The 25,630-nt window shown below is 41.8% G+C and overlaps 1 protein-coding gene across 1 annotated transcript in view; it reads left to right on the top strand.

Moving 5' to 3' along the window:
* LOC308393878 (steryl-sulfatase-like) overlaps nt 1-25,044 on the top strand; it is a 33,043-nt gene extending 7,999 nt beyond the window's left edge. Inside the window, exons 2-10 of the mRNA XM_080877896.1 lie at nt 5,978-6,150; nt 7,579-7,700; nt 7,790-7,912; nt 15,486-15,891; nt 15,970-16,106; nt 18,307-18,444; nt 19,416-19,575; nt 19,800-19,921; nt 23,744-25,044. Of these exons, the coding sequence (XP_080734022.1) occupies nt 5,996-6,150; nt 7,579-7,700; nt 7,790-7,912; nt 15,486-15,891; nt 15,970-16,106; nt 18,307-18,444; nt 19,416-19,575; nt 19,800-19,921; nt 23,744-24,096 (1,716 nt within the window). The 5' untranslated portion in view covers nt 5,978-5,995 and the 3' untranslated portion in view covers nt 24,097-25,044. The remainder of the gene's footprint in view (nt 1-5,977; nt 6,151-7,578; nt 7,701-7,789; nt 7,913-15,485; nt 15,892-15,969; nt 16,107-18,306; nt 18,445-19,415; nt 19,576-19,799; nt 19,922-23,743) is intronic.
* The last annotated feature ends 586 nt before the right edge of the window (nt 25,045-25,630 follow it).

Here is a 25,630-nt window from a genome sequence, read left to right as displayed (position 1 = left end):
TAAACAAACCACTGATTCATTCGACCGAATCGACTGATTTTTGAAATAAGCTGCAGTTATAAGCTGCCAGTGTTTAGAGTTAATCAAGACCAGGACAAATTAAAGTTTAGTGGAACTAAGAGATCCAAATGACTGGAAACCATTAAATGTTTCATTTTTGCAACGTTTCAGATTAAATACATACAATTGGGAAAAGCTTTGATATGTGAGATTCAAATGCTTGTCAAAAGTAATACCAAGGTTTTTATCAGATGATTTGATATTGCTGATGGAGGGCTGATGTAAGGGCTCTCCTCAGAGAAGCTGCCAGACCCAAACAGTGTCAGTTTGAGACATCCAGTTAGTTAATGGCAGTGAAAGATTGCCTGAGGTAGCTGTTGAGGTTGTTTGTCTTACAGCTGTGCATCATCTGCAATGACAGAAGATGCTTTTGAAGCTGTTTAGTAGGATAGGATATGTAATGAAAATAGAATTGGTCCAAGGATGGAGCCCTGAGGGACTTCATTTAAATTTATACGTACATTTCAGAATTCGTATTATTACAAATATGAGAGCTGTGTCACAGATACCAACCAGTGGCGGAGCGTGGGGGTGGCTTACTGGGCTTAAGCCCGGGTTGTTTTGTCAGAAGCCCGGGGTATTTTGGGGTGTAATTTTTTCATAGTTAGATGTCTGGCTGACAACTGTATAAAACAAAAAGTACACACAATAGTCGAAGCACATAGTGCACACTGTGGGAATTTACGACTGTGCGTGAATCCCCCCTGATATTGGTATGATCCGAGCTCAGGCACTAAGCGACTGAGCGAGGGGGCGGGGCAGCTGCTGCCTGTGAGTGCGCTGTTGGAGAGACGGAGCCAGCCATACTAAGGAGAGCTTAAGTTTGACCAGGTACCAAAGCAAATCATTCGTACCGTACAAATAATGTAAATATGACGGTGCATCACGAAAGATTGATATCAAACTGATCACTTGACCAATATTACGTTATTGCTCTTCAAGTGAATCAGCAAATGGCGAAATGAAAAGCCGAACAACAACAATGCTGTTTCTTTGGAGAGTCTCAGCTTACATGTGTTTATTCACAGCTGAAACCAGATATTTACACTTTATGGAAAACACAAGAACATTTTTTTACTGTACAACGTCATTTAGAGTAAACTTGTTTTGTTTTGGATAAATATTGAAATATCTTTTGAATTAGTTAAATGTCAGAATAAAGAGAGACAGAGCTTCTATTTATCATCACTTTCATCAAATTTAGGAGTACATGTACACTAAGTTTATTGTTAATTAATATGAAACTCCAGACGATTCCATTCTGAGCTGAAGAAGCTTCTGATTGGTTCGTAGAGTCCATGTGAGTAAATTGGTGGCACAGCTGTGGATGCATATAAGGCAAAACACAGAGCCTGTTTCTGTGACATGGGAACATCAAGAGATGTCAACTAGGGCTGGGCCATATTATACCGTTCACGGTAATACCGGTATAATGTTAGGCAACGATAGGAAAATGAAATATCGCGATAGAATGGGAGTAAAACGCACATGCGCAGTGCCTTTGTTTTCATACGCACATGGCCGATTGTTGAGTGAAACAGATGAACCAGAATTGGTTTGTAAAAATGGTGCAGCTTCAGTGATGTGGAACTGGTTTGGTGTTTGTCCGTCAGATACACAACAAAGCACATTTTTTTGCAGAACATGCAAGCGGCCGTTGTTATTGTCGTATTTGTCGGACTAAGATGCTCTTAAATCTGGGAGTAATCTGGGTCCTAAACTCCGTATGCTTCAGGTCAAACAACACTGCAGCATCACTTAGAGTTAAAAACTGTCTAAATTCTTTCATCTTTAATAAAACGATCAGCATTGCTGCTTTACCAGGTGTAACTATAAAGTTTAACTTCCAGGCATCCATGAAAACAAAAGTTATTACATTTAACGGAGTTAGAAGTTAGCAGGAAGCTAGCGGAAGTTAGCTCGCTAGTTTCGCTAGTTACCTAAGCATGATATAGCATGTTCTGACTGAGAGATTTCTGAAAAAAATCAAACGTACAGCTCTGCTATCACTTCCAACATAAATGAAGACAGGAAACTAAACAGCAGTGACGTTTGTAGGGTTACTGAAGTTGGGCTAGCTGGTATATAATGATGTGCTACGTGATCGCTAGCGACACAGCTATGTTAGCATAACATAAACAGTGAAGCTGGAGGACGAACACTAACACTTTTCCACTTATAAAAGTTAACGTGAAGGTTCTTCATGGTTAGAAACAAATGCAATCGCATGGCAGGATGCTGTAAACGGACCAAACTTCAGTCAGGAGAACAACTGAGATAATCCATCCACAATACGAGGTTAGTCATTAATATACTGCAACAACATGGGAATAGAGCCGCTGCCAGAGAATTCAACATTAATGAAACAATGGTACAGAAGTGGAGGAAGCAAGAAGAATGAGTTTAATAAAGTTTGATTTATCTGACTGCTTTGTTTCGCTTAATGTGCCTTATAATCCCGTGCACCTTATGGTCCGAAAAATGCGTACTGCACACTGCAGTTTAATGTTGCAAAGCACCTCTTTTTAACTTCAGTGGATATTATACATGGTTATGCTCAGGATATGTCAGCCCATTTCTACTGGAAATGCCTTTTGGTTAAACTTTCAGCAAGGAATTTGCATTTGCACTGTTACATTTTTATAAAGCTTTAATGTACATAAAAACCAGCTTCTTGTTTAAGTGAAAATAAATGGAAGGTTGTCTTTTTGCGCTAGTAATGTTGTGGAGTTGTATTTTGTCTCGCATCAATTATATCGTCGGTTATATCGTTATCGCAAATTTTCAAATATATATCGTGATAAATATTTTTGGCCATATCGCCCTGCTCTAATGTCAACCAAAACAAACACCAGGAACAGAACTGTGGAGCTCCATAAGTGTGGCTCAGTTTGAATACAATTTGGTGCCATTTACAATTAAGAAATACAGACAGTTTCTCTCTTTACTCTTAAAGTTAACAAATATGTTTTTTTATATTTATCAATCTAAAAAAAATAAACTTTTAGTCTGATTTGATGTTACAATTAAAAAAGTGTTTTTATCTGAAGAGTAAATATGTGGTTTCAACTGTATATTTGATGATTGTCAGCACAAAGAGAGAGAGAGGAACAGAGAGGGAGATGGAGAATGAGGACAGAACAGATGAACAAGAGCAGGTGAGACTCACATGTTAGTCAAATGGTTGTTTACCAAAAGTATCACCGTATCATAGGTCCTCATGTATCTCGTGTTTCTTTTTAGGTTTGTTACTTTTCAAATTCTACATTTATTAAGTTTTGCAGCTTGTTTGCACAACAAGGCTAAATAATTATATAAACTTTTCTCAATCTAAATATTGTACTTTGGTAGAATTAAAAAATAAGTGTAGTGCAGGTCTATGATGATTTTTAGTGCTGCTATCATCTAGTTCTGATTCTGGTTCTGTCTTGGTTAAGTCCTCAGTAGTCCTGATTTTGAACTGTTGTAGTCCTGTTTTAATTCTGGATCAGTTCTGGGTCTGGTTGAATTGGGGATTAGTCCTCGTGTCTTGATACAGCCCCGACTTTGTTCTGCCTCGCTGCTTAATTAAAAAACTAGTTTAAGGTGTCCTGCATATGTGATATTTATTTTTCCCTAACTCAAAACAGAGCCAATTAATTTTTCAGTCATTTCTAAACACCCCCCCCCCCCCCCCCAAAAAAAAAAATAATAATAAAATAAAAAATCCCACATGCATACTACCCTTTAGGGCTAAGCCCCGGGTGTTTCAAATGTCTGGCTCTGCCTCTGATACCAACACAGTTCATCAATCAGAATGGCATGATCAATGGTGTCACCTGCTGCAGGTCAAGTGGGAATGAAATCAAATATTTCCCAAGTGCATAAGAATGTCATTAGTAATTGTTAGTAATGCTGTTTTCAGTTTTGTCAATAATCAAAAGTGATTTCATACTTTCTACCTTCAGTGTTAGGCAGAGGCGGAGCCAGACATTTGAAACACCCGGGGCTTAGCCCTAAAGGGTAGTATGCAATTTTTTTTTTTTTTTTTTTGGGGGGGGGTACAAATGACTGAAAGATTAATAGGCTCTGTTTTGAGTTTTGTTCAAAACAGAATGGCTTCATATAGGAAAAATATATATCACATATGCAGGACACCTTAAACTAGTTTTTTAATTAAGCAGTGAGGCAGAACAAAGTCGGGGCTGTATCAAGACATGAGGACTAATCCCCAATTCAACCAGACCCAGAACTGATCCAGAATTAAAACAGGACTACAACAGTTCAAAATCAGGACTACTGAGGACTTAACCAAGACAGAACCAGAATCAGAACTAGATGATAGCAGCACTAAAAGTCATCATAGACCTGCACTACACTTATTTTTTTTTAATTGTACCAAAGTACAATATTTAGATTGAGAAAAGTTTATATAATTATTTATCCTTGTTGTGCAAACAAGCCTGCAAAACTTAATAAATATAGAATTTGAAAAATAGCAAACCTAAAAAGAAACACTAGGTACGAGATACATGAGGACCTGTGATACGGTGATACTTCTGGTAAACGACCATTTGACTAACATGTGTGTCTCACCTGCTCTTGTTCATCTGTTCTGTCCTCATTCTCTCTCTCCCTCTCTGCTCCTCTCTCTCTCTCTTTGTGCTGACAATCATCAAATATACAGTTGAAACCAGATATTTACTCTTCAGATAAAAACACTTTTTTAATTGTAACATCAAATCAGACTAAAAGTTTATTTTTTTTAGATTGATAAATATAAAAACATATTTGTTAACTTTCTATCTGTATTTCTTAATTGCAATTGTATTCAAACTTGAGCCACACTTATGGAGCTCCACAGTTCTGTTCCTGGTGTTTTGTTGACATCTCTTGATGTTCCCATGTCACAGAAACAGGCTCTGTGTTTTGCCTTATATGCATCCACAGCTGTGCCACCAGTTTACTCACATGGACTCTACTAACCTACTAACCTACCTGTTTAAGATTAGGCTGTGGCTGCTTTAAGTGTGGGGACACCATTTCCACCATGGTTTCTAAGCACTGATCCAGACAGTTCAAGTTTCCCGTGTTTCTAAAATTAAGGAACTAAGCGTGTAAATGTAAAAAAGTAATAAAAATATAATGTAAAGCAGTAAAAGGAGTTAGTAGCTTTTTCTCAGCTTTCTTGCCAGCCCGTTCTCACTCCCGAGGCATAACATGCCGACGTTTTGTCACATCCCGCGGCGTTCCTGAGGAACGTGAAAGGAGACCTTCGGTCCTTCTTATGGTACACAGAGGGTTATGAAATCCAGTGCAATGACGCTCCCGCGTGTTTAGGGCCCTGTATTCCAGCCCTAAACATGACCTTATCCCCGACCTTAACCAGGACTTTAATGATGTTAAATAGTGTGTTTGTAAGCGATTTGAAGAAAAAGAGCGAACATGTGTAGATTGAGTCCAGACGGTTCTCATATTTCCTCATTTTTCCGAGGTCGTCATTTAGGAACGTGGTGGGTAGGTGAAAACGTAATATGTTGACGATGTGTCACCTAGCGTAAAATGTTCCGCTTTGGGAGTGAGAACGTGTTGCTAATGCTGCCTGTAACAGTCTTCATTGTCAACCTTTCACTCGACCGTGTGCTGGAATCATAACCAGTTTGTATTATTCATGATTAAAAGCACTAGAAGAAGACACGAGTACAGTCCGTGGTTAATGACTTCACCACGGTTTGTGAAATGCTTGTGAAAATGTTACTGTAGCGTCAAAGCTATGGTCAACTATGGTCAGTTAAATTATATTCATCGGTAACTGACAGCGACTGACGGACGCTTCAGAGTCATTGATGGGAAACTCCAGAATACTACTGGCTGTAATACAGGTACCTGTCAGTGTATCTTTACACTACAATTACATGTGGTTTGATTTTTCTTCCAGTGTTTCTGTTCTGACAGCATGAAGTCCACGTGGCCACTGTCCTCTCTGTTGCTGCTGCTCTTAGAGGTGAACAGTGCTTCTCTGCAGGAGACCAACAGGCCTAATTTTGTCCTGATAATGGTGGATGACCTGGGAATTGGAGACCTCGGCTGTTATGGCAATAACTCACTGAGGTAAGAACATGTTGCTTCTCACTGACGCTGGTGAAGCTTAAGTGTAATTTGGCTACTAGTTCTTAGAGACGTGATTGGCAGAAATGGGGGGAAGCTGCTACTCCCAGAACTCTTTCATTTGACCTCCTGTTATTGTAGGCCGTTTTGTTCCCATACTGGAGTGAATATCTTTGATTGTGGCTCTGTTGATTGTTCACTGTTCAACTGTTCACAGTTGTCTGGGGGGGGGGGGTTAGACTACTGAATCTGTAGATAAACAGGACAGCAGGCTGCAGAGAGGGTAGAAGAGCACAACATGTTCCTCTGATATTTTGGATATACACTACAGGAAGCCCAGTAGAGGAGAGAGGACTCATAAAAGACTGGCAAATATAACCAGAAACAAACTAATTGAAAGAATATTCACAAACACTGGACCCACAGACCCAGGACCATGACAGGAGATATTATCATTTGGGATTACTTCACTGTATTGGATGCTGGGCAAACAACATAAATTCAGCATTTATTGCTTTATTTAATGCTACATTTAGCATTTATTATACTAAAGTGACGTTACCCAAGAATATCCGCTAATATGAAGCCTATGTGAGCTAAGTACAAAAATCAAGGGAACTTTTTTAAAAGATATTTTCAGATCAATCTCAAACTACCTCTGTCTCAATGTACTGCTCTAAAATTCTCCTTTGACTTAATTGGGGCCGACTAATTGAGAATAAAGATTTCTTTGTCTGTTCATTTGTTTCTTGTCCTGTTTCCTGTTGTGGCCTCTGTGTGAAGAGCCTTTCGTCGAGCTTGGTTTTACTCAAGGTCTCTTCCTGTCGAGTGCTGCCCATTGGGGAGTTTTGGCTTGTAGGGGCAATATTATTATAGATGACTGCTGTCGAGCAGTTATTATTGCATCCAAGTGCAATAATAAAAATACATACATGCCATTTTATATGTGTTGAATGAGATTTTATTCCTGTGCTCTTGTTTCCATGCAGTAAGTTTTATTTGTCGAGGTTCTCTTTCTGATATTTCTTTCTCTGTCTCGCTACAGTAAAGGTGAGTGGAATTTTAATAGAGCTTTAATTCTGCAAAGACGTCGGTGCTTTCAAATATTTACGTCCATCTCCAGTGTTTGAGTAGATTCAGAATGATCACAGCGGCGTGTCCCGGTTAGTTTTGTTTACTGATTTTTATCTAAGTCATAGTTTTTCTTTGATAAGACCTTTTTTATGAAACAGGGACACTGATTTTGTAAAATAACAGTAAAGTGGTGATTTGTGATTGATTGGAAAATTTGGGCATTAAGAACTGAGCAAGAGATTCTTGGGCAACAGCTGGAGATAAGTTGCTTTAACTTTATTTCAGGCATTGACAAGTCTGACATATTTTGCTTTGATGAGAAACCTGTTCTGTAATTGCTGATGATGTGATTTGCAGGACCCCCAATATTGACCAGCTGGCAAAGGAAGGGGTGAAGCTGACCCACCACATTGCTGCAGCCAGCCTCTGCACTCCCAGCAGGGCAGCGTTTCTCACCGGACGATACCCAGTGCGATCAGGCCAGTTAAAAGCTGCAGACAGAAACAAGCTTCCCCGACAGGAGCAGTGCTGAAGTCACACGTTTGTTTTTGTTTTTCTTTCTTTCCAGGTATCGCTGGTTATATCAGACCAGGTGTCTTTTTATTTAATGCAGCATCTGGAGGTCTCCCCAGCCAGGAGATTACGTTTGCCAAGGTTGTCAAACAACAAGGCTACGAGACTGCTCTCATAGGTATGATGCATGAATCTTATGTGTCTTATTAGCAAAAACAACAAAAAGCTTGTCAGACCCTTACACATCTGTTAGGAATGAATATGAATATGTGGAAACGCTGAAAAAGCATTATGTCACCAAGAAACATGTTTAGAAGCTGACATTATAAGTGCTGTACTTTGGTGTGATTTGTCTGATGTAGCGTCTAAGCTGGTGACTCTGTGAACTTACCAGTGCAGCTGTTTTAGACACGGCGTGAAAGAAATGAGCAATGTATACCGTGGATAGGCATTTCATTGGCAGACTCCCAGTGTCATTGGGAGTCTAACCATTGGTACACTGGTCACACTGCAGTGCAGTCCTGCTTACCTTCGACTTAGTGATTTGGAACAAGGTTTCTAACATCTGCAGTTTAGATTGTGTTGCTGATATGACTTAATGATGACAATTATGTTGCTGTGTTTGTAGACAGGTCTTAGTACAGAGACTTGATTTTTCCATCCTTCCCTGTGAATCAGATTTTTGTGTATTATTAGTTTAAATTCTGTTTGTGTGTATAGAGCTTGAGATCGTGACAGCACAGTGCATTTACAGGTACAAGCCAGTGCATTTTTTATTCCCTCTGGTGTAAAGTCTCTGCCAAATCAAACATGTCAATCATTAAGAGTAAGATTTCCACACTGTGGGGGGCCCAGGTTAATGATAACTGCCTTTGGTGCTGTTGGCCAACAGTGTGCTGATGGAAGGAGACCAAGTGGAAGAGAAGCAAAGCCAGGAGCACGGCAGCTTGATTCACACTTTCTACATGGAATATAATAATAATAATGGATTGGATTTTGTCAGTTTTGGCCGGCGGTCATAGGTTCTGTCCAATAATATGACGCGAGACTGGAGTAAAAGACATCCATGGTTTGGCACTTTATTAAAGAAGGAGCATGATAACAGCACAAACACTAACTACAACTAAACAAAATGGCTTCCTTTTATACTCTACCTTTTCAGGTGAGCATCTGGAATAGCCCAAGTATGGGGGTTAACTAATCAAAATGAACACATAACCCTCCACACAAACAAACATACAATAACATTAAAGCACATCACAAACATATACATATTTCCAACACATACTATAAACAAACCAATAACATAAGCTTCACCCATTTCTATCTAAATTAAAACCCTCTTTATCCATACTCCCTAACCTGGCACACTGGTCTGCTCCAAGAGCTCTTAAACAGGTGATTGAGCCGCTTTCACTCTTTTGCTCCACATCCTGCAAGAAGCAACTAGGACAGGTGAGTACCTTTACAAGTTCTCATTTCACATATGTTTAGGTTATTGATAAATGATTAACTGCAAACAGCTCTAACTTTGGCTCTTCTCCGACACAGGTAGGATGGCCAGTCCCACTGTCTCTTTTCTGTTACAAGCTGTCAATTTAATTGTATATCAAATAACCTAATAAAAGACTCCAAAAGATCTAATGTGTTTTCTTTATTACCCTATTTTAAATTCCCAATCCAACAATTTATTATTAACAATACCAACCAGGTAATGGAACCCCTGGTCTCCATTACATTTCCTCCCCCCTTCTCCTTAGACTACTGTACTTCAATCTTCATACATACGTGAAAGACAGTCTGCAACACAGTTAGATTTGCCTGGACGATACCACACTGTGAAATCATAGGGTTGCAATGACAAATACCATCTCGCAACACACATGTTGGTCTCCTTCATCTTGTGCAGCCACTGAAGGGCACGGTGGTCTGTCTCCAGGGTGAAATGTCTGCCTAGAAGATAGTACCTCAGTGACTCCACTGCCCACTTCATAGCAAGACACTCCTTTTCCACGGTGGAGTATCTAGACTCTCTGTCCTGAAGCTTTCTGCTGAGGAGAACAACTGGGCGCCTCACTCCCTCCACCTCCTGCAGCAGCACGGCTCCTAAGCCTACTCCAGAAGCATCTGTCTGCAGTGTGAAAGGCTGAGTGAAATCCGGGCTGTGTAGAACAGAATCACCTGTGATGGCTGACTTAAGGTCAATGAAAGCACTGTCACAGTCTTTTGTCCACTTGACCTTATTCGGCGCCGACGCTTTTGTCAAATCCGTGAGAGGTGCTGCCCTCTCTGCAAAGTGGGGGATGAATTTACTGTACCAGCCCACTAAGCCTATAAATGCCCGCACCTTCTTCTTGGTTGTAGGAACTGGATATGCATGGATTGCCTCCATTTTCCCCACCTGAGGCTTCACCTGTCCATGTCCAACCACATATCCAAGGTACTCCACCTGCCTCTGTGCGATCTTACACTTGTGAGGATTGATAGTAAGACCAGCAGATTTGATTAGCTTTAAAACGCGTCGCAGGTGAGCCACATGCTGCTCCCAGGTCTGACTAAATATCACAACATCATCTAAGTATGCTGCAGCAAAGTCTGACACATCCCCCAAGACCTGGTCCATCAGCCGCTGAAACGTTGCTGGTGCCCCTTGGAGACCAAACGGCATCACCCTGAACTGAAACAGCCCAAACGGGGTTTTGAAGGCCGTCAGTTCCTTTGCCTCTGGAGCTAGGGCCACCTGCCAGTAGCCCTTGCTTAGGTCAAGAGTGGTAATGAACTTACTTCTCCCCACCCTTTCCAAGAGCTCATCAATACGAGGCATTGGATAGGGGTCAAACTTTGAGACAGAGTTGAGATATCTCAAGTCAATGCAAAACCTCAATGTTCCATCCTTTTTCGGGACCAGAACAATTGGGCTGCACCATTCACTCGCTGATGTTTCAATTATCCCAAGTGACAACATTAGGTCAATTTCTTTCTTCAGCTGTGAAACCAGGCGTTCAGGAATCCTATAGAATTTTCTACGGGGTGGAGCATTATCCCTCAAGTGGACTTTGTGTTGTACCAGTTTTGTAAAACCAGGTTTTTCCTGGAACAAATGTGGATCCAGAAGAGCCCTTAAATCTCCCTGCTGGGAGGGCTTAAGATGGGCCAGTGACACTAAACTTGGCCCTGATTTGCCTGTGGGAAAAAACTGTTCTCCCTCCTCTTCGTCCTTGACTACCCGAACAAGACAATGCTGTTTTACCTGCTGCGTGGACTGCATTGGCAATTGCTGCTGCTGCGTGATGGGTTGCTGCTGCTGCGTGAATTCTTTTACTTGAACTTGCATTTGCTGAAACTGGTGTTGCATACTTTTCCATCTTTGTTCTTGTCGGGCTGATTCTCTGTCCATTCTCTGGTCTCTTGTTGCTTGAGACTGCATCAATGATTTCACCAGAGCTGTCAGTTCATCCAGTCTATCGCCAGGTTTAGCTCCTGCTTTAGCCACTGGATCAGCTGTAGCACCTTCACCATCCTCTGCCCCTTCATTACTGTCATTCTTCTTTCCACTTCTCGTCATCATATTTACCTCATTCATTAGAGGCAGCACTCCTGACACCACTTGTCAGTTTTGGCCGGCGGTCATAGGTTCTGTCCAATAATATGACGCGAGACTGGAGTAAAAGACATCCATGGTTTGGCACTTTATTAAAGAAGGAGCATGATAACAGCACAAACACTAACTACAACTAAACAAAATGGCTTCCTTTTATACTCTACCTTTTCAGGTGAGCATCTGGAATAGCCCAAGTATGGGGGTTAACTAATCAAAATGAACACATAACCCTCCACACAAACAAACATACAATAACATTAAAGCACATCACAAACATATACATATTTCCAACACATACTATAAACAAATCAATAACATAAGCTTCACCCATTTCTATCTAAATTAAAACCCTCTTTATCCATACTCCCTAACCTGGCACACTGGTCTGCTCCAAGAGCTCTTAAACAGGTGATTGAGCCGCTTTCACTCTTTTGCTCCACATCCTGCAAGAAGCAACTAGGACAGGTGAGTACCTTTACAAGTTCTCATTTCACATATGTTTAGGTTATTGATAAATGATTAACTGCAAACAGCTCTAACTTTGGCTCTTCTCCGACACAGGTAGGATGGCCAGTCCCACTGTCTCTTTTCTGTTACAAGCTGTCAATTTAATTGTATATCAAATAACCTAATAAAAGACTCCAAAAGATCTAATGTGTTTTCTTTATTACCCTATTTTAAATTCCCAATCCAACAATTTATTATTAACAATACCAACCAGGTAATGGAACCCCTGGTCTCCATTACAGATTTATATAGTGCTTTTCAAGGCACCCAAAGCGCTGTACAATGCCACTATTCATTCACTCTCACATTCACACACTGGTGGAGGCAGCTACAGTTGTAGCCACAGCTGCCCTGGGGCAGACTGACAGAGGCGAGGCTGCCATATTGCGCCATCGGCCCCTCTGGCCAACACCAGTAGGCAGTAGGTGAAGCGTGTTGCCCAAGGACACAACGACCAGGACAGAGAGGCTGGGGATCGAACCGGCGACCTTCCGGTTAAGGATGCGCTTCCCAACCCCCTGAGCCACGGTGAAAGAAATAGTGTCGTGGTAATCTTTACTTTTATGTGAATAGTGTTTTGCAGGTGAAGAGAGGGTCAGACAAGATCATGAGTCTGAAGCTAGAAATCAAAAGGATGACGTTGAATGTTGCCAGCATGGTAACTGAAGCAGAATTTAATGGACATGTGTGGCGTCTTCTTTTTGAGGTCTTTACCTTACAATATAAAGCACCTTGAAGCAACTGTTGTGATTTTGTGCTATATAAATAAAAGTGAATTGAATTGAAGGAGAGAAATGGACCGATGGTGTGGATTAGAGCAGGGTGATATGGCCAAAAATATTTATCACGATATATATTTGAAAATTTGCGATAACGATATAACCGACGATATAATTGATGCGAGACAAAATACAACTCCACAACATTACTAGCGCAAAAAGACAACCTTCCATTTATTTTCACTTAAACAAGAAGCTGGTTTTTATGTACATTAAAGCTTTATAAAAATGTAACAGTGCAAATGCAAATTCCTTGCTGAAAGTTTAACCAAAAGGCATTTCCAGTAGAAATGGGCTGACATATCCTGAGCATAACCATGTATAATATCCACTGAAGTTAAAAAGAGGTGCTTTGCAACATTAAACTGCAGTGTGCAGTACGCATTTTTCGGACCATAAGGTGCACGGGATTATAAGGCACATTAAGCGAAACAAAGCAGTCAGATAAATCAAACTTTATTAAACTCATTCTTCTTGCTTCCTCCACTTCTGTACCATTGATTCATTAATGTTGAATTCTCTGCAGCTGCTCTATTCCCATGTTGTTGCAGTATATTAATGACTAACCTCGTATTGTGGATGGATTATCTCAGTTGTTCTCCTGACTGAAGTTTGGTCCGTTTACAGCATCCTGCCATGCGATTGCATTTGTTTCTAACCATGAGGAACCTTCACGTTAACTTTTATAAGTGGAAAAGTGTTAGTGTTCGTCCTCCAGCTTCACTGTTTATGTTATGCTAACATAGCTGTGTTGCTAGCGATCACGTAGCACATCATTGTATACCAAGTAGCCCAACTTCAGTAACCCTACAAACGTCACTGCTGTTTAGTTTCCTGTCTTCATTTATGTTGGAAGTGATAGCAGAGCTGTACGTTTGATTTTTTTCAGAAATCTCTCAGTCAGAACATGCTATATCATGCTTAGGTAACTAGCGAAACTAGCGAGCTAACTTCCGCTAGCTTCCTGCTAGCTTCTAACTCCGTTAAATGTAATAAATTCTGTTTTCATGGATGCCTGGGAGTTAAACTTCATAGTTACACCTGGTAAAACAGCAACGCTGATCGTTTTATTAAAGATGAAAGAATTTAGACAGTTTTTAACTCTTAGTGATGCTGCAGTGTTCGTTTGACCTGAAGTATACGGAGTTTAGGACCCAGATTACTCCCAGATTTAAGAGCATCTTAGTCCGACAAATACGACAATAACGACGGCCGCTTGCATGTTCTGCAAAAAAATGTGCTTTGTCGTGTATCTGACGGACAAACACCAAACCAGTTCCACATCACGGAAGTTGCACCATTTTTACAAACCAATTCTGGTTCATTTGTTTCACTCAACAATCGGCCATGTGCGTATGAAAACAAAGGAACTGCGCATGCACGTTTTACTCATATTCTATCGCGATATTTCATTTTCCTATCGTTGCCTAACATTATACCGGTATTACCGTGAACGGTATAATATGGCCCAGCCCTAGTGTGGATTTTGCAAATAGGATGGAATGGCTGAATGCGGAAGTGCAGAGGTTAAGAAAGGAGGAAGTGAGGGCAGCTATGAAGGTGTATGAAGAGTGAAAAGGTGGTTGGTTGGAGATGTGTAGGAGACAGGGCAGTGGACCTTTGACTGTTTAACAGTCACAGAGAGTGAGAAGATGCCTGAGAAATGGAGAGTTTTGCAGAACAAGGGTTGTGTGCACAGATGTAGTAACTACAGAGCTTTAATGCTGATGAGCCATACCATGAAGTTGTCACGGTCTGGCTGGGGCAGACCGTATGTGTTGCAGAGGAGGACTCAAACGCAGACCAAAACGTGGTGTGGATTAACAAAACAAGCCGTTTATTGAGGCTAGCAACGAGGGTACAAAATAATAGGGCATCGGTGAAAACTAAACAATAACCTAAACTGGGTGAACTAATAACAAAACATGAAAAACCTTAACCATAGTGAAGTGACATGGGTACCTGGAGATGAGACATGGATGAGCAGTACAACAGACGAATACAACGGACGACCTGACAAAGAATGACTGAGAACACACAGACTAAATGGACACAGGAGGATAATGAGGGAAGTGGCAACACATGGGAACCCAGCTGACACATGAACATAATTACGTCACAGGGGGAGAGTAACTGAACATGATGAACACAGACACACCAGACCTCTTCACAATAAAACAGGAAACACAGTGAGATATAGACATGACAACCTGAACTGACAACATAAGCCACAGACATGAAATACATGAAAAGCAGGGGAGACTTAACATAGTGGGAACACGAGGGGTAAAATTAACTGGAAACAACTAGGCATGATAACGATGAACTTAGGAAACCTGAAGGCTACATAAACTAAACACAAAACGCTGGGTCAGCAGACCCAGGATCATGACAGAAGTACACTATGGGAAAGACTGGTTGAAGCCAGGTTAAGGAGAGAGGTGGTGAATGCCCCAGATCCCCTAGGCTCTGTCTTGAGGTATCCTGAGGTAGATGCTGAACCCTGAGTTGACCCCAGTGCCTGTGAGTGTGTGAACATGCGGGTAAAAGTGCTTAGGCACAGAAAAAGCTGGTGTATGAATGCAGACAGCAGGAAGGTGCTATGTAAGCGCCAGTCTATTAAGTACAGCTTTAAATGTTATGTCAGACAAGTTGAATAAAGAGGTCTTTGGCCGAGTGTCTCGTGTGCTCATCACAGACAGTTTTGAGCGTTATTAGCAGCTCACACTGATGTCAATATTTATACCCGTAACCGTAGTGAGATTTGTTTGTTATAGGAAGTGTACAGTTTACTCTTTTATTGTGGCTTCGAGCTTAATCGCGTTTCTACTTTCTGAGTTTTTGTTTCTTCTTCTTGTCTGCAGGAAAATGGCACCTGGGCCTGAACTGTGAGAGCCGTGACGATCACTGCCACCACCCTAACAACCACGGCTTCAATTATTTCTTCGGTATCCCTCTGACTAACCTGAAGGACTGCCAGCCTGGACATGGCACCATTTTCCACTTCCATAAAAATTTGCCATACAGAACAATGGGCATCGTTTTGCTCACTGCAGTTGTGCTGCACTACAGAGGGGTCATCGGCAGAAGGTCGATCCTGAGCTTGATGTTTCTGTTGCTTTTGGTCACTGGTTTTCCAGTAGCGTTCAGCATGGCTGTCCCATACTTAAACTGTGTTCTCCTGAGGGACCACAGCATTGTGGAGCAGCCATATAAGTCTGAAAACATGACACAGAGGATGGTCCACGAGGCAGTGGACTTCATAGAGCGGTACGTGAAGCTTTCCTGATTCACCTGGATCTGAAAACTCTTGTTGCAATGTTTCATATTCATTGTTTGTTTCTGCAGAACTTCAAACAGGCCTTTCCTGCTCCTTTTCTCTTTCCTCCAAGTCCACACAGCCATCTTTGCTTCAGCCGCTTTCAGAGGAACGAGCCGCCACGGTATCTACGGGGACGCTGTGCAGGAGGTGGACTGGAGTGTGGGTAGGTCATTCTGTCTGTTTAAAGGAAAAGCTGCTTTTCTATGTCTGTCAGTTCATTCAAATCCAGTAAAAAAAGCCCAGAAGCTTCCGACCTCTCCTCTTTGCCCAGTTCAGTCAAATGACACTAAGAAAGAAAGAGCCTTCAGGAATATTCGTTAAAGTGGGAACAGAAGATAAGTGTGTAGTCATAGCAATTACATCTTGTCACGATCTTATCATGTTAGGAGGGTAGGCTCTGTGAAACCCCCCCAGCTTCACCTGCTGCTGCAGAGGAGAGAAGAACCAGTAAGTGAGGCGAGGTGGAAGATGTGAGGAGATCCACTTAAAACCTTGTGGATGGAGAACTGATCTCACTGTGCTTTGTAGTCAAAATAGGAAATATTGTTTATACATTTCTCGTCAAATCATCAGCTCAAATTATTTATCACAAATATATTAGAAAAGATTGAGCTGATTATTTTATAAAACCTGTTAAGACTGTAAATTAGTGCAGCTGTAAGCATTTCATAATATGTTATAACAGCTTTAAATGTACCCATATAGGTTTGCCCCTAATTCAAGTGTTTATCATGACCTGACCTTAGTATACTGCATGTCAGGGAGAAGCCCTAATCAGACAAATCGCTATGAGTCTCACGTGGCGACAGTGGGAAGAAAAACACCTTTTTAAAAGAAAACCTCCAGCAGAGCCAGGCTCAGGAAGCTCAACCATCTGAGCCGACTAGATTGGGGTAAGGATTACTAATAATTAAATGCAATATTGGTGTATAGAGGAGTATAAATAGGAGTGAAGAACTGCATCATCATCAACAACTATTACAGGATAACTACTGTACTGACAGGGACTCAAAAGAGAGAGCAGATTTCTCCTGCTTCCCTTCCCTCCTCACATACAAGGTCTTAAATAATCAGGCCCCATCTGATCTTAATGACCTTGTAGTACCATATCACCCTATTAGAGCACTTCGCTCTCGCTCTGCAGGCCTACTTGTTGTTCCTAGAGTATTTAAAAGTAGAATGGGAGGCAGAGCCTTCAGTTTTCAGGCCCCTCTTCTGTGGAACCAGCTTCCAGTTTGGATTCAGGAGACAGACACTATCTCTACTTTCAAGATTAGGCTTCAAACTTTCCTTTTTGCTAAAGCATATAGTTAGGGCTGGACCAGGTGACCCTGAATCCTCCCTTAGTTATGCTGCAATAGGTGTAGGCTGCCGGGGATTCCCATGATGCACTGGGAGTTTCTTCTTCAGTCACTATGTGTTAATAGGTCTCTCTGTCATTACAATTATAAGTCATTACTTCTCCATCAGCACTCTCAAAGCCAACAGTTTTTCTCTATATTAGGATCTAAAAATAAAGCCCCTTGAAGTGACAGTTGTTTTGATTTGGCGATGTATAAATAAAGTTGAATTGAATTAAAGTGTCTCTTACACAGTATTCTTTGATGTTTTTGGCGACTGAAAAAACTTAATGTCCAGTAGTAATGATGGACATGATCAATACAATCGCTGTGTCAAGGCTGATGGGCACGCTGGACTCAGGAGATAAAAGTTCAGTGTGTTTGTTTACAGTGAAAGTATATTTGCATAAAGACATAATGCAAATAGTGGAATAGTGCTCCAGGGGTCCGGGGGGAAGAGAACCCACATAAAACCGTCCACCTCAGGGTTCGACCCACCACACACCAAGGAGGGGAATCCAGGGAAATGTACAGAAGAAACACTTAGTGTTCGAGGATGTCGGAGGCACCACAAACACAGAAGGTTTAACTCATTGTGTTGTTGAACGGTCCAGTGAAGAGTGGCCTTGATGAGATGAGGACACAAACACACGTGGTGCACAGATAGAGGAGAGAGGCACAGAAAGAAAGCAGAGCAGCCAGCGAGCACTGATCCCTACTTTGACCAATCTAATATAGAAGATGTATTTTTCCTCCTTCTTTAAGCTGCTCCGTTTAGGGGTCACCACAGTTCATCTGCATCCATCCCGCTCTGTCCCTCTGCCTCTGTCACACCCACTGTCCTGCATGACATCATTGACGACAAACACGAACCTCCTCTGAGGTCTTCCTCTTTTCCTCCTGCCTGGCAGCTTTAACACGTGTTGTTTTACAGTTTCTCTTTCTCGTTCTGTTATTCATACTCAAACGGAAAAATGTTTCCAAATAATTACAGACTGGAGTTTGCACTGTGTGTATTCTCAGGTCAGCTCATGGAGACGCTGGACAGACTCAGCTTGAGAGGAAAAACTCTTGTTTACTTGACTTCAGATCATGGGGCGCATCTGGAGGAAATCTCTGCCAGAGGCGATGTCCACGGGGGATCGAACGGAATATATAAAGGTACACCGAGAAGAAAAACGGAAAACTGTTCTTGGTTGTAATGACCTTTCTGCCTGTATACATCAGCAGGATTTTAACCATTTAGTTAATAATTATAATACATTTTGTTTGTGGGTGCCTTTGAAAAAAGCAAAGGTCACGTTACAAAGCATAAAAACAAATAGCGAAAGGATAGAAAACAATTAGAGTCAGTGCTTGAAGAGAGTAAGCCAGTTTGGAATAAGGAAGATATTCCTGATATCAAGAGGAAGTTCATTCCAGAGCCGGGGAACAGATCAGCTCTGCTCTGTGGTGAGACGGCCAGAGGGAACAACAAGGTGAGCGATGAACAAAGACCTAAGAAAGGAGCACAGGTAGGGAGGGACCAGGTTGAAGCAATATTTAGCAAGTGACTGTATAATCTACGGGCAGCCAGTGAAGCTGTTGAAGAACAGGCTCTCTGGAGGGCATGTAAAGCTGGGCATGCGCCGTGCTGGATTTTCTTACAACCAAACGACCGATGATCGGGAGCTGGTCGTGAGGTGATTAATCAATCAATCAAAGCCGGTTACTGATCTAATGAGGGGGCAGCCACATTGTGAATGTAACTGTAATACATTCGATTGGTATGTGCTGTAAACACAATATATTGATTTCCACTGGGATTTCAACTTAATGAAGGAAAACGTAATAGCCTGGAGTGTAAGTCTAGCTCATGTTGGTAAAATAGGTGGTTCTGTGCCGTTATGCTCTCTTGTGTTTCAAATGTTGTTTAAGATTTATGAGCTCCAAGTTCAACATGATCAGCTCATTTGTAATCGTGATGCAGAGCACCGCAGACACACCGGCAGAGCAAATGTAGACAATGACAGTACCACCTGTGCAGACGGCTCAGTGGGGATTTGGTGCAGTGCTATCATTTAGGCTTAATTGGTAGCCGGATGAGAATTATTTTCATGACTTCTTGTTCTTTTTTTTCTTTTACCGAGCAGCAGGGAAGTCCACGAATTGGGAGGGAGGAATCAGGGTCCCTGGAATTTTACGTTGGCCTGGGAAAATCCCTGGTGGCAGACAGATAGATGAGCCCACCAGCCACATGGACCTGTTTCCTACTGTGGTGCAGCTGAGTGGAGCTTCAGTCCCAGAGGACAGGTGAGGCTGCACAGCGGTGAGACTGTGCTCCTTCCTTATGTCAGCCTGAAATCTAGGTCACATTTAAAGAAAGGAGAGGCAGTGAGAGCGATTCACAGTGAGGGGAATCCTGGATGTGAGCAGAGGAAACATGTTTTCTAATGAAGAGTGGGGTGTTAAGGTAATCCAGAGGCTTTGATCAGTTGCAGCCACCATTGTAATTCATGTTCACTTTCTTTCTGCAGGGAGATAGATGGTCATGACCTCATGGATTTGCTACAGGGGAGAGCTGGACGTTCCAAGCATGAATTTCTCTTTCACTACTGTAATGCCAACTTGAACGCTGTCAGATGGTATCCCCAAAACAGTAAGTGTGCAACAGAGAAAGATGAAGCCGTATTGATAACCTCTACCGTTTGTTGACAAGTGCAAACACACTTTGCACCAGGTCAGGCAGCATTTTTAACCTAACCTGCAGGGTCAGGTTCAGTCTGTCCAAGTGACACAGCATGTCGACCAGAGAGACCAGATCCATAATCCACTTGAGGTCCGAGAGCTCGAGATAGTCCTTCTCTACCATTAACAGTTTCATGGGCGACTGTGGCTCAGGGGGTTGAGAAGCGTATCTGTCGCCGGTTCGATCCCCGGGCTCTCTGTCTTGGTCGTTGTGTCCTTGGGCAAGACACTTTACCCTACCGCCTACTGGTGTTGGCCAGAGGGGCCGATGGCGCCATATGGCAGCCTCGCTTCTGTCACCAGGGCAGCTGTGGCTACAACTGTAGCTGCCTCCACCAGTGTGAGAATGTGAGAGTGACTGAATAGTGGTATTGTAAAGCGCTTTGGGTGCCTTGAAAAGCGCTATATAAATGCAATCCATTATTATTATTATTATGGCATCCAAAAGCTCAAAGAAGCGAGAGAGTGCCTGGGTTTATCACAGCCACCTCACAGTGCAGTGCAGCAGCAGGTCACCTGGAAGCCTCGGGTCCAGCTCAGCGATGAGATTCTTGAATTGCATGTGGTTAAGTGCATGTGTGTGGATGCAGTTGATGATTTCCATCACAGGCTTCATGACGTTGTCTAAATTCAGTGATTTAGACGCGAGTTGCTCCCTGTGGATGATGCAGTGGAACCAAACGTGAAGCATGGGGAGGGCACAGAAACAGAAACTCCAAGCTTTGTTTGCAATAATCAAGTATAAATCAAACACAAAACACAGGGTCACACCCATCATGACACTCGCACCTACTGGGAAACTTTGCGGTATTTCCATCTCACGCACATTTGCATTTGATGAAAATACAGTGTTAAACTCAAACGAAGCGAACACGCAGATTAAAAAAACCACAAACTTCAATATAAGAGCTGCATGAAACCAGGCAAAGAGCTGCATGCGGCTCAGGAGCTGCGGGTTGGCCACTTCTGAAATAGATTAATAAACTACTAAAATGTAACATACCAAACTAAAGGACAAAGATCACTTTGTACCAGACAGATACAAACTCTGCTATTTGAGGCCATATTTCTGGTGCTATTTGAAGTCAACATACAAAGATGAAAAGAGGCTGGCTTCCTCAAGAGAGCAATCATCCAAAGCAGACTTAAATATTTGTAACAGTCCCCTGGCCTGAATATCAGAGAAGGTCTCAGGGGAGATCTGACACCGCAAGACAGTCTGAAAAGATCTCTCAGCTGAACTTTCACAGATTCCACAGTTACTTATGTAGTTTTTACAAGTTAATAAAATACAGAATGGAGTTCATTAACAGCAATGGTCTCATTTGAAAACCTGAGCATGCTGCTGCATTTCTATTTATGGTCACTTTTAAAGACAGCAGTTTGGCCAAAGTGCCCGACCACTGCTGATCTGTATCACACTGAAACATATACTATATTACTACACATTATAGAGTTTATGGATAATAAGTATACCATGGCTCCATACCCGTGTTTGGAGTTAAAATTTAAAAAGTGAAAGCATGAAACCAGCAGGTGATGTGAGCCGTCACATGGACCAAATGATACAAGTGCATGGATGAAAACAACTTCAGACGTTTCCTGCAGATTTCTCACACTCAGCTCAGGCTGAGGCCGTCCGAGCTTCTAGAAGGCTCTTTAAGCCTTCTGCAGGAAATGTTTGACCAGAGCTTTCAACAAATGAGGAAACTGACCAACTACAATCCCAGGTGTATTGTAGCAACTGCTCATTTAGCTGAACTAGATCCAGGGGCAGCACCGTGGTGCAGTTGTTAGCGATATGACAAAAATCTCATATCAGATAGAAGACATTTATCGTCCTGACAACGATATAAATCACAAAAATGTAACATTTCTGTAAATTCTGTGAATCTCGGGCAGCTCGACTTGCGTTTAGTGTTTCCAGCTGCGCGTCATGTACCTGGAGTCGAGTGTTTTAACCGATGCATGAAACGATACATTTTTAGACATAAGTTGTAACGGCGCCGTTTTCTCTCAAACTTTGAGTCTAAGCTTTATTTTTTAGCACCTGACGGCTCTTTTTTGCTTCTCATCCGTAAACTCTCTGCATGCTCTTTCACGTGATTCAGTTTATTTAGAAAAGTCTCAAAAGGATCTTGAGCTTTATTGTGAAAGGTTTATGTGGAAAACAAACAAGCGGACAGCAGAGCCACGATGAAAAACAATGAAAAATATTGCTGTAAACAGTTTATTTTGCGACACCACGAAACAAACGACAGCGTAAAATGAAACGATGGACGCTTTTATATCGTCATCGATATATATGGTTATATCGAACAGCTAGTTGTTAGCACTGTGTGCAGAGTGTGAGGTTAACTGATTATTCTAAATTGTGAATAGGTGAACGGCTGTCTGCCTGTAAGTGTTAGCTCTGCGACCGAGTGGCGGCCTGTGCAGGGTGTAATTTTGTAATGTACCATATCAGGTCATGAAAAAAGGCAAATGGAAAATGTGTTTCTCTTTGATATTATTTGACAAAACATACATTACACACTTTACAAAAGGTTGATTCTGTTCATCAACCTTTTGATAACATGTGGCTGCTGCAGAGATCCAGTAGGCTGCTCATCTACAGTTAGGTCCATAACTTGTTGGACAAAGACATCATTTTTTTTGTAGTTTTCAAACCATATGTGACTGAAGTATTTCAGCTTTCATTTAAGGGGTTTTACAAACATGCATTAACTGAATTACAGCCACTTTCATGCAGAGATCTAAAATGAATTAGGTAGTTCAATGACAAGCAGTTTCATGACCATGCGAGGTTATTCCCTCATCAAATGTATCAGATGTACAGTGCTGTGCATTTGCCACATCCTGTTTCAGATCATCAAACAAATTTTATATTAGACAAAGACAAAGTAAATACAAAATGCAGTTTCCAAATGATGATTTAGGAGAAAGAAACTAAACCTACGTGGCCATAGCTATTCAAGTAATCCCCCCCTCATGTCGAATCAGCAACTGACTGTGATGAATCCATTTTTATGGAAAGCTGAGTTTAACTGGATACTGTGTGACCTGATGAATCAAGGAGGATAAAAGATCTCAAAAAGTTACACATCATGACACAAAATACACTCTAGAACAGATAAGAACCAAAGTCATTAACATGTATGAGTCTGGAAAACATGACTTTGCAAAGCTATTTTTAACACTTTGGGACAGCAGCAGTAAGGCAGAGAGGGGCGTCCATGGAGAAAATATTGAATTAACAGTTTATAGCTTCTTGCTGTAATTTTAAATAAGAGGCCCAAACACGATGAAGCTAATGTTAGCTTTATTAGGGCGAGCTGTGACGTGCACAGGGCTGTACTCTGCTCAGATTCAGACAAATACTGCAGAAACCTGATCGAAATCTTGCAGAGCAGCTTTTCAGTTGATAACCAGAAGGATCCACAAACTGAAGGTGGATGCAGTAAATGCCTGACGGAGCGTCTCTCAGGAAGAAAAGCTGCATTTGTTGATGTCCATGGGTTTTAGACTCCAGCTGGTCATTTTCTACAACAGATTTTCATCCAAGCATTAAAATAAAATTGTTAGTTTGTTGAATTAATGCATCTGAAAATGTATAAATGTTGTGCTTCCTGTGGTTTGTAAAAGTCTTACATTTAAGGCTGAAAGTCTGCACTTCAGCACCCTGCTTCATGGAGGGAAAGTGGCACTGAGTGCTTTCATTTATCGTTCTCAGGTAGCTCGGTGTGGAAAGCTTTTTACTTCACTCCAAACTTCTACCCAGAAAACAAGACGGGGTGTTTCCATACACATATCTGCTTTTGCACGCCGGAGTACGTTACCTTCCACGATCCTCCTCTGCTCTTCGATCTCTCAAAGGACCCATCAGAGAGCACACCGCTGACCCCAGACACTGAGCCTGCCTTTCACTCTGTCCTGGCCACAATGAAGGAAGCTGTGAAGATGCATTGGCGCTCACTGAAGCCAGTGGAGAACCAGTTAAGTCACGCGAACCTGATGTGGAAGCCCTGGCTGCAGCCCTGCTGCTCCACAGTCATGCAGCTCTGTCAGTGCCAGCTGTACCAGTAAGCTTCTGTGGAGGCGGCACTGGAAGATCCTTGCTGCTGTTTAGAGTCACACTAATCTGAATATGGACACTTCATATGAACTTCTCAAATCCACGATTAAACCTTTGTTTTGTCCAGGCGCAGTCATCTGTTGCACTGATTTTATGTCACTCGATGTAGTAACACAAGCTTCATATTTAGAAATCTAGTCAGCACACAGGTGGCAATTATAAAATACAATAGACTGGATAACAACAAAGCTGAGCGACTAACACAGTAAAGTTGTCAGCTGTCAAATCAGAAAATATATTATGAGACTTAGACCTCAATACAAGTTCAGAGAATCGTCTTATACAAGTCTAAGAGATACAGTACGAGCTGCAAAGGGGGGGTCATGAATGATTAACAAATGTTGTGATACCCACGATCTGATACTGATTTTCTGGTTTTGTTGAGGCAGCTGAGGTAAAGAAAATCAGGCTTGGTTGAACTAGTTTCCAGAGAATATGGTGACCATCTGTGAGCTGAGCAACAGTTTGGACTGTAAACACAACGTCAGCTAGATTTCAAAAGTGTAGTGTGGTCTGACATGTTTGTATACAGTTCAATTCAGTTTTATTTATACAGCACCAAATCACAACAACATTTGCCTCAAGATGCTTTATACTGTAAGGTCGACCCTACAATAACACAAACGAAACAGAACAAAACCCCAACAATCAGATGACCCCCTATGAGCAGCACTTTGGCGACAGTGAGAAGGAAAAACTCCCTTTTTACAGGAAGAAAGAACCAGGCTCAGGGAGGGGCGGGGCCATCTGCTGTGATTGGTTGGGGTGAGAGAAGGAAGACAGGATAAAGACATGCTGTGGAAGAGAGACAGAGGTTAATAATAACTAATAATTGAATGCAGAGTATGAACATGATGTCAACTGTGACTGAAGTAGAAACTCCCAGTGCATCATGGGAATCCCCCAGCAGCCTACACCTATTGCAGCATAACTAAGGGAGGATTCAGGGTCACCTGGTCCAGCCCTAACTATATGCTTTAGCAAAAAGGAAAGTTTGAAGCCTAATCTTGAAAGTAGAGATAGTGTCTGTCTCCTGAATCCAAACTGGAAGCTGGTTCCACAGAAGAGGGGCCTGAAAACTGAAGGCTCTGCCTCCCATTCTACTTTTAAATACTCTAGGAACAACAAGTAGGCCTGCAGAGCGAGAGCGAAGTGCTCTAATAGGGTGATATGGTACTACAAGGTCATTAAGATAAGATGGGGCCTGATTTAAAGGTAACTAGTTCAACCAAGCCTGATTTTCTTTACCTCTGTTGGTTTAAAATGGAGCACTGTAACAAAAAATAATTTCCCCCAGGGATCAATAAAGTATTCTGATTCTGATTATTTAAGACCTTGTATGTGAGGAGCAGGATTTTGAATTCTGGATTTAACAGGAAGCCAAAACAGGAGAAATCTGCTCTCTCTTTCTAGTCCCTGTCAGGACTCTTGCTGCAGCATTTTGGATTAGCTGAAGGCTTTTCAGGGAGTTTTTAGGACATCCTG

The sequence above is a fragment of the Rhamphochromis sp. 'chilingali' genome (assembly GCF_963969265.1).
Source record: "Rhamphochromis sp. 'chilingali' genome assembly, chromosome: 3".
NCBI classification, from domain to species: domain Eukaryota; kingdom Metazoa; phylum Chordata; class Actinopteri; order Cichliformes; family Cichlidae; genus Rhamphochromis; species Rhamphochromis sp. 'chilingali'.
Note: the sequence above shows the minus strand (reverse complement) of the source record. Positions and strands in the feature narration are given on the sequence as shown.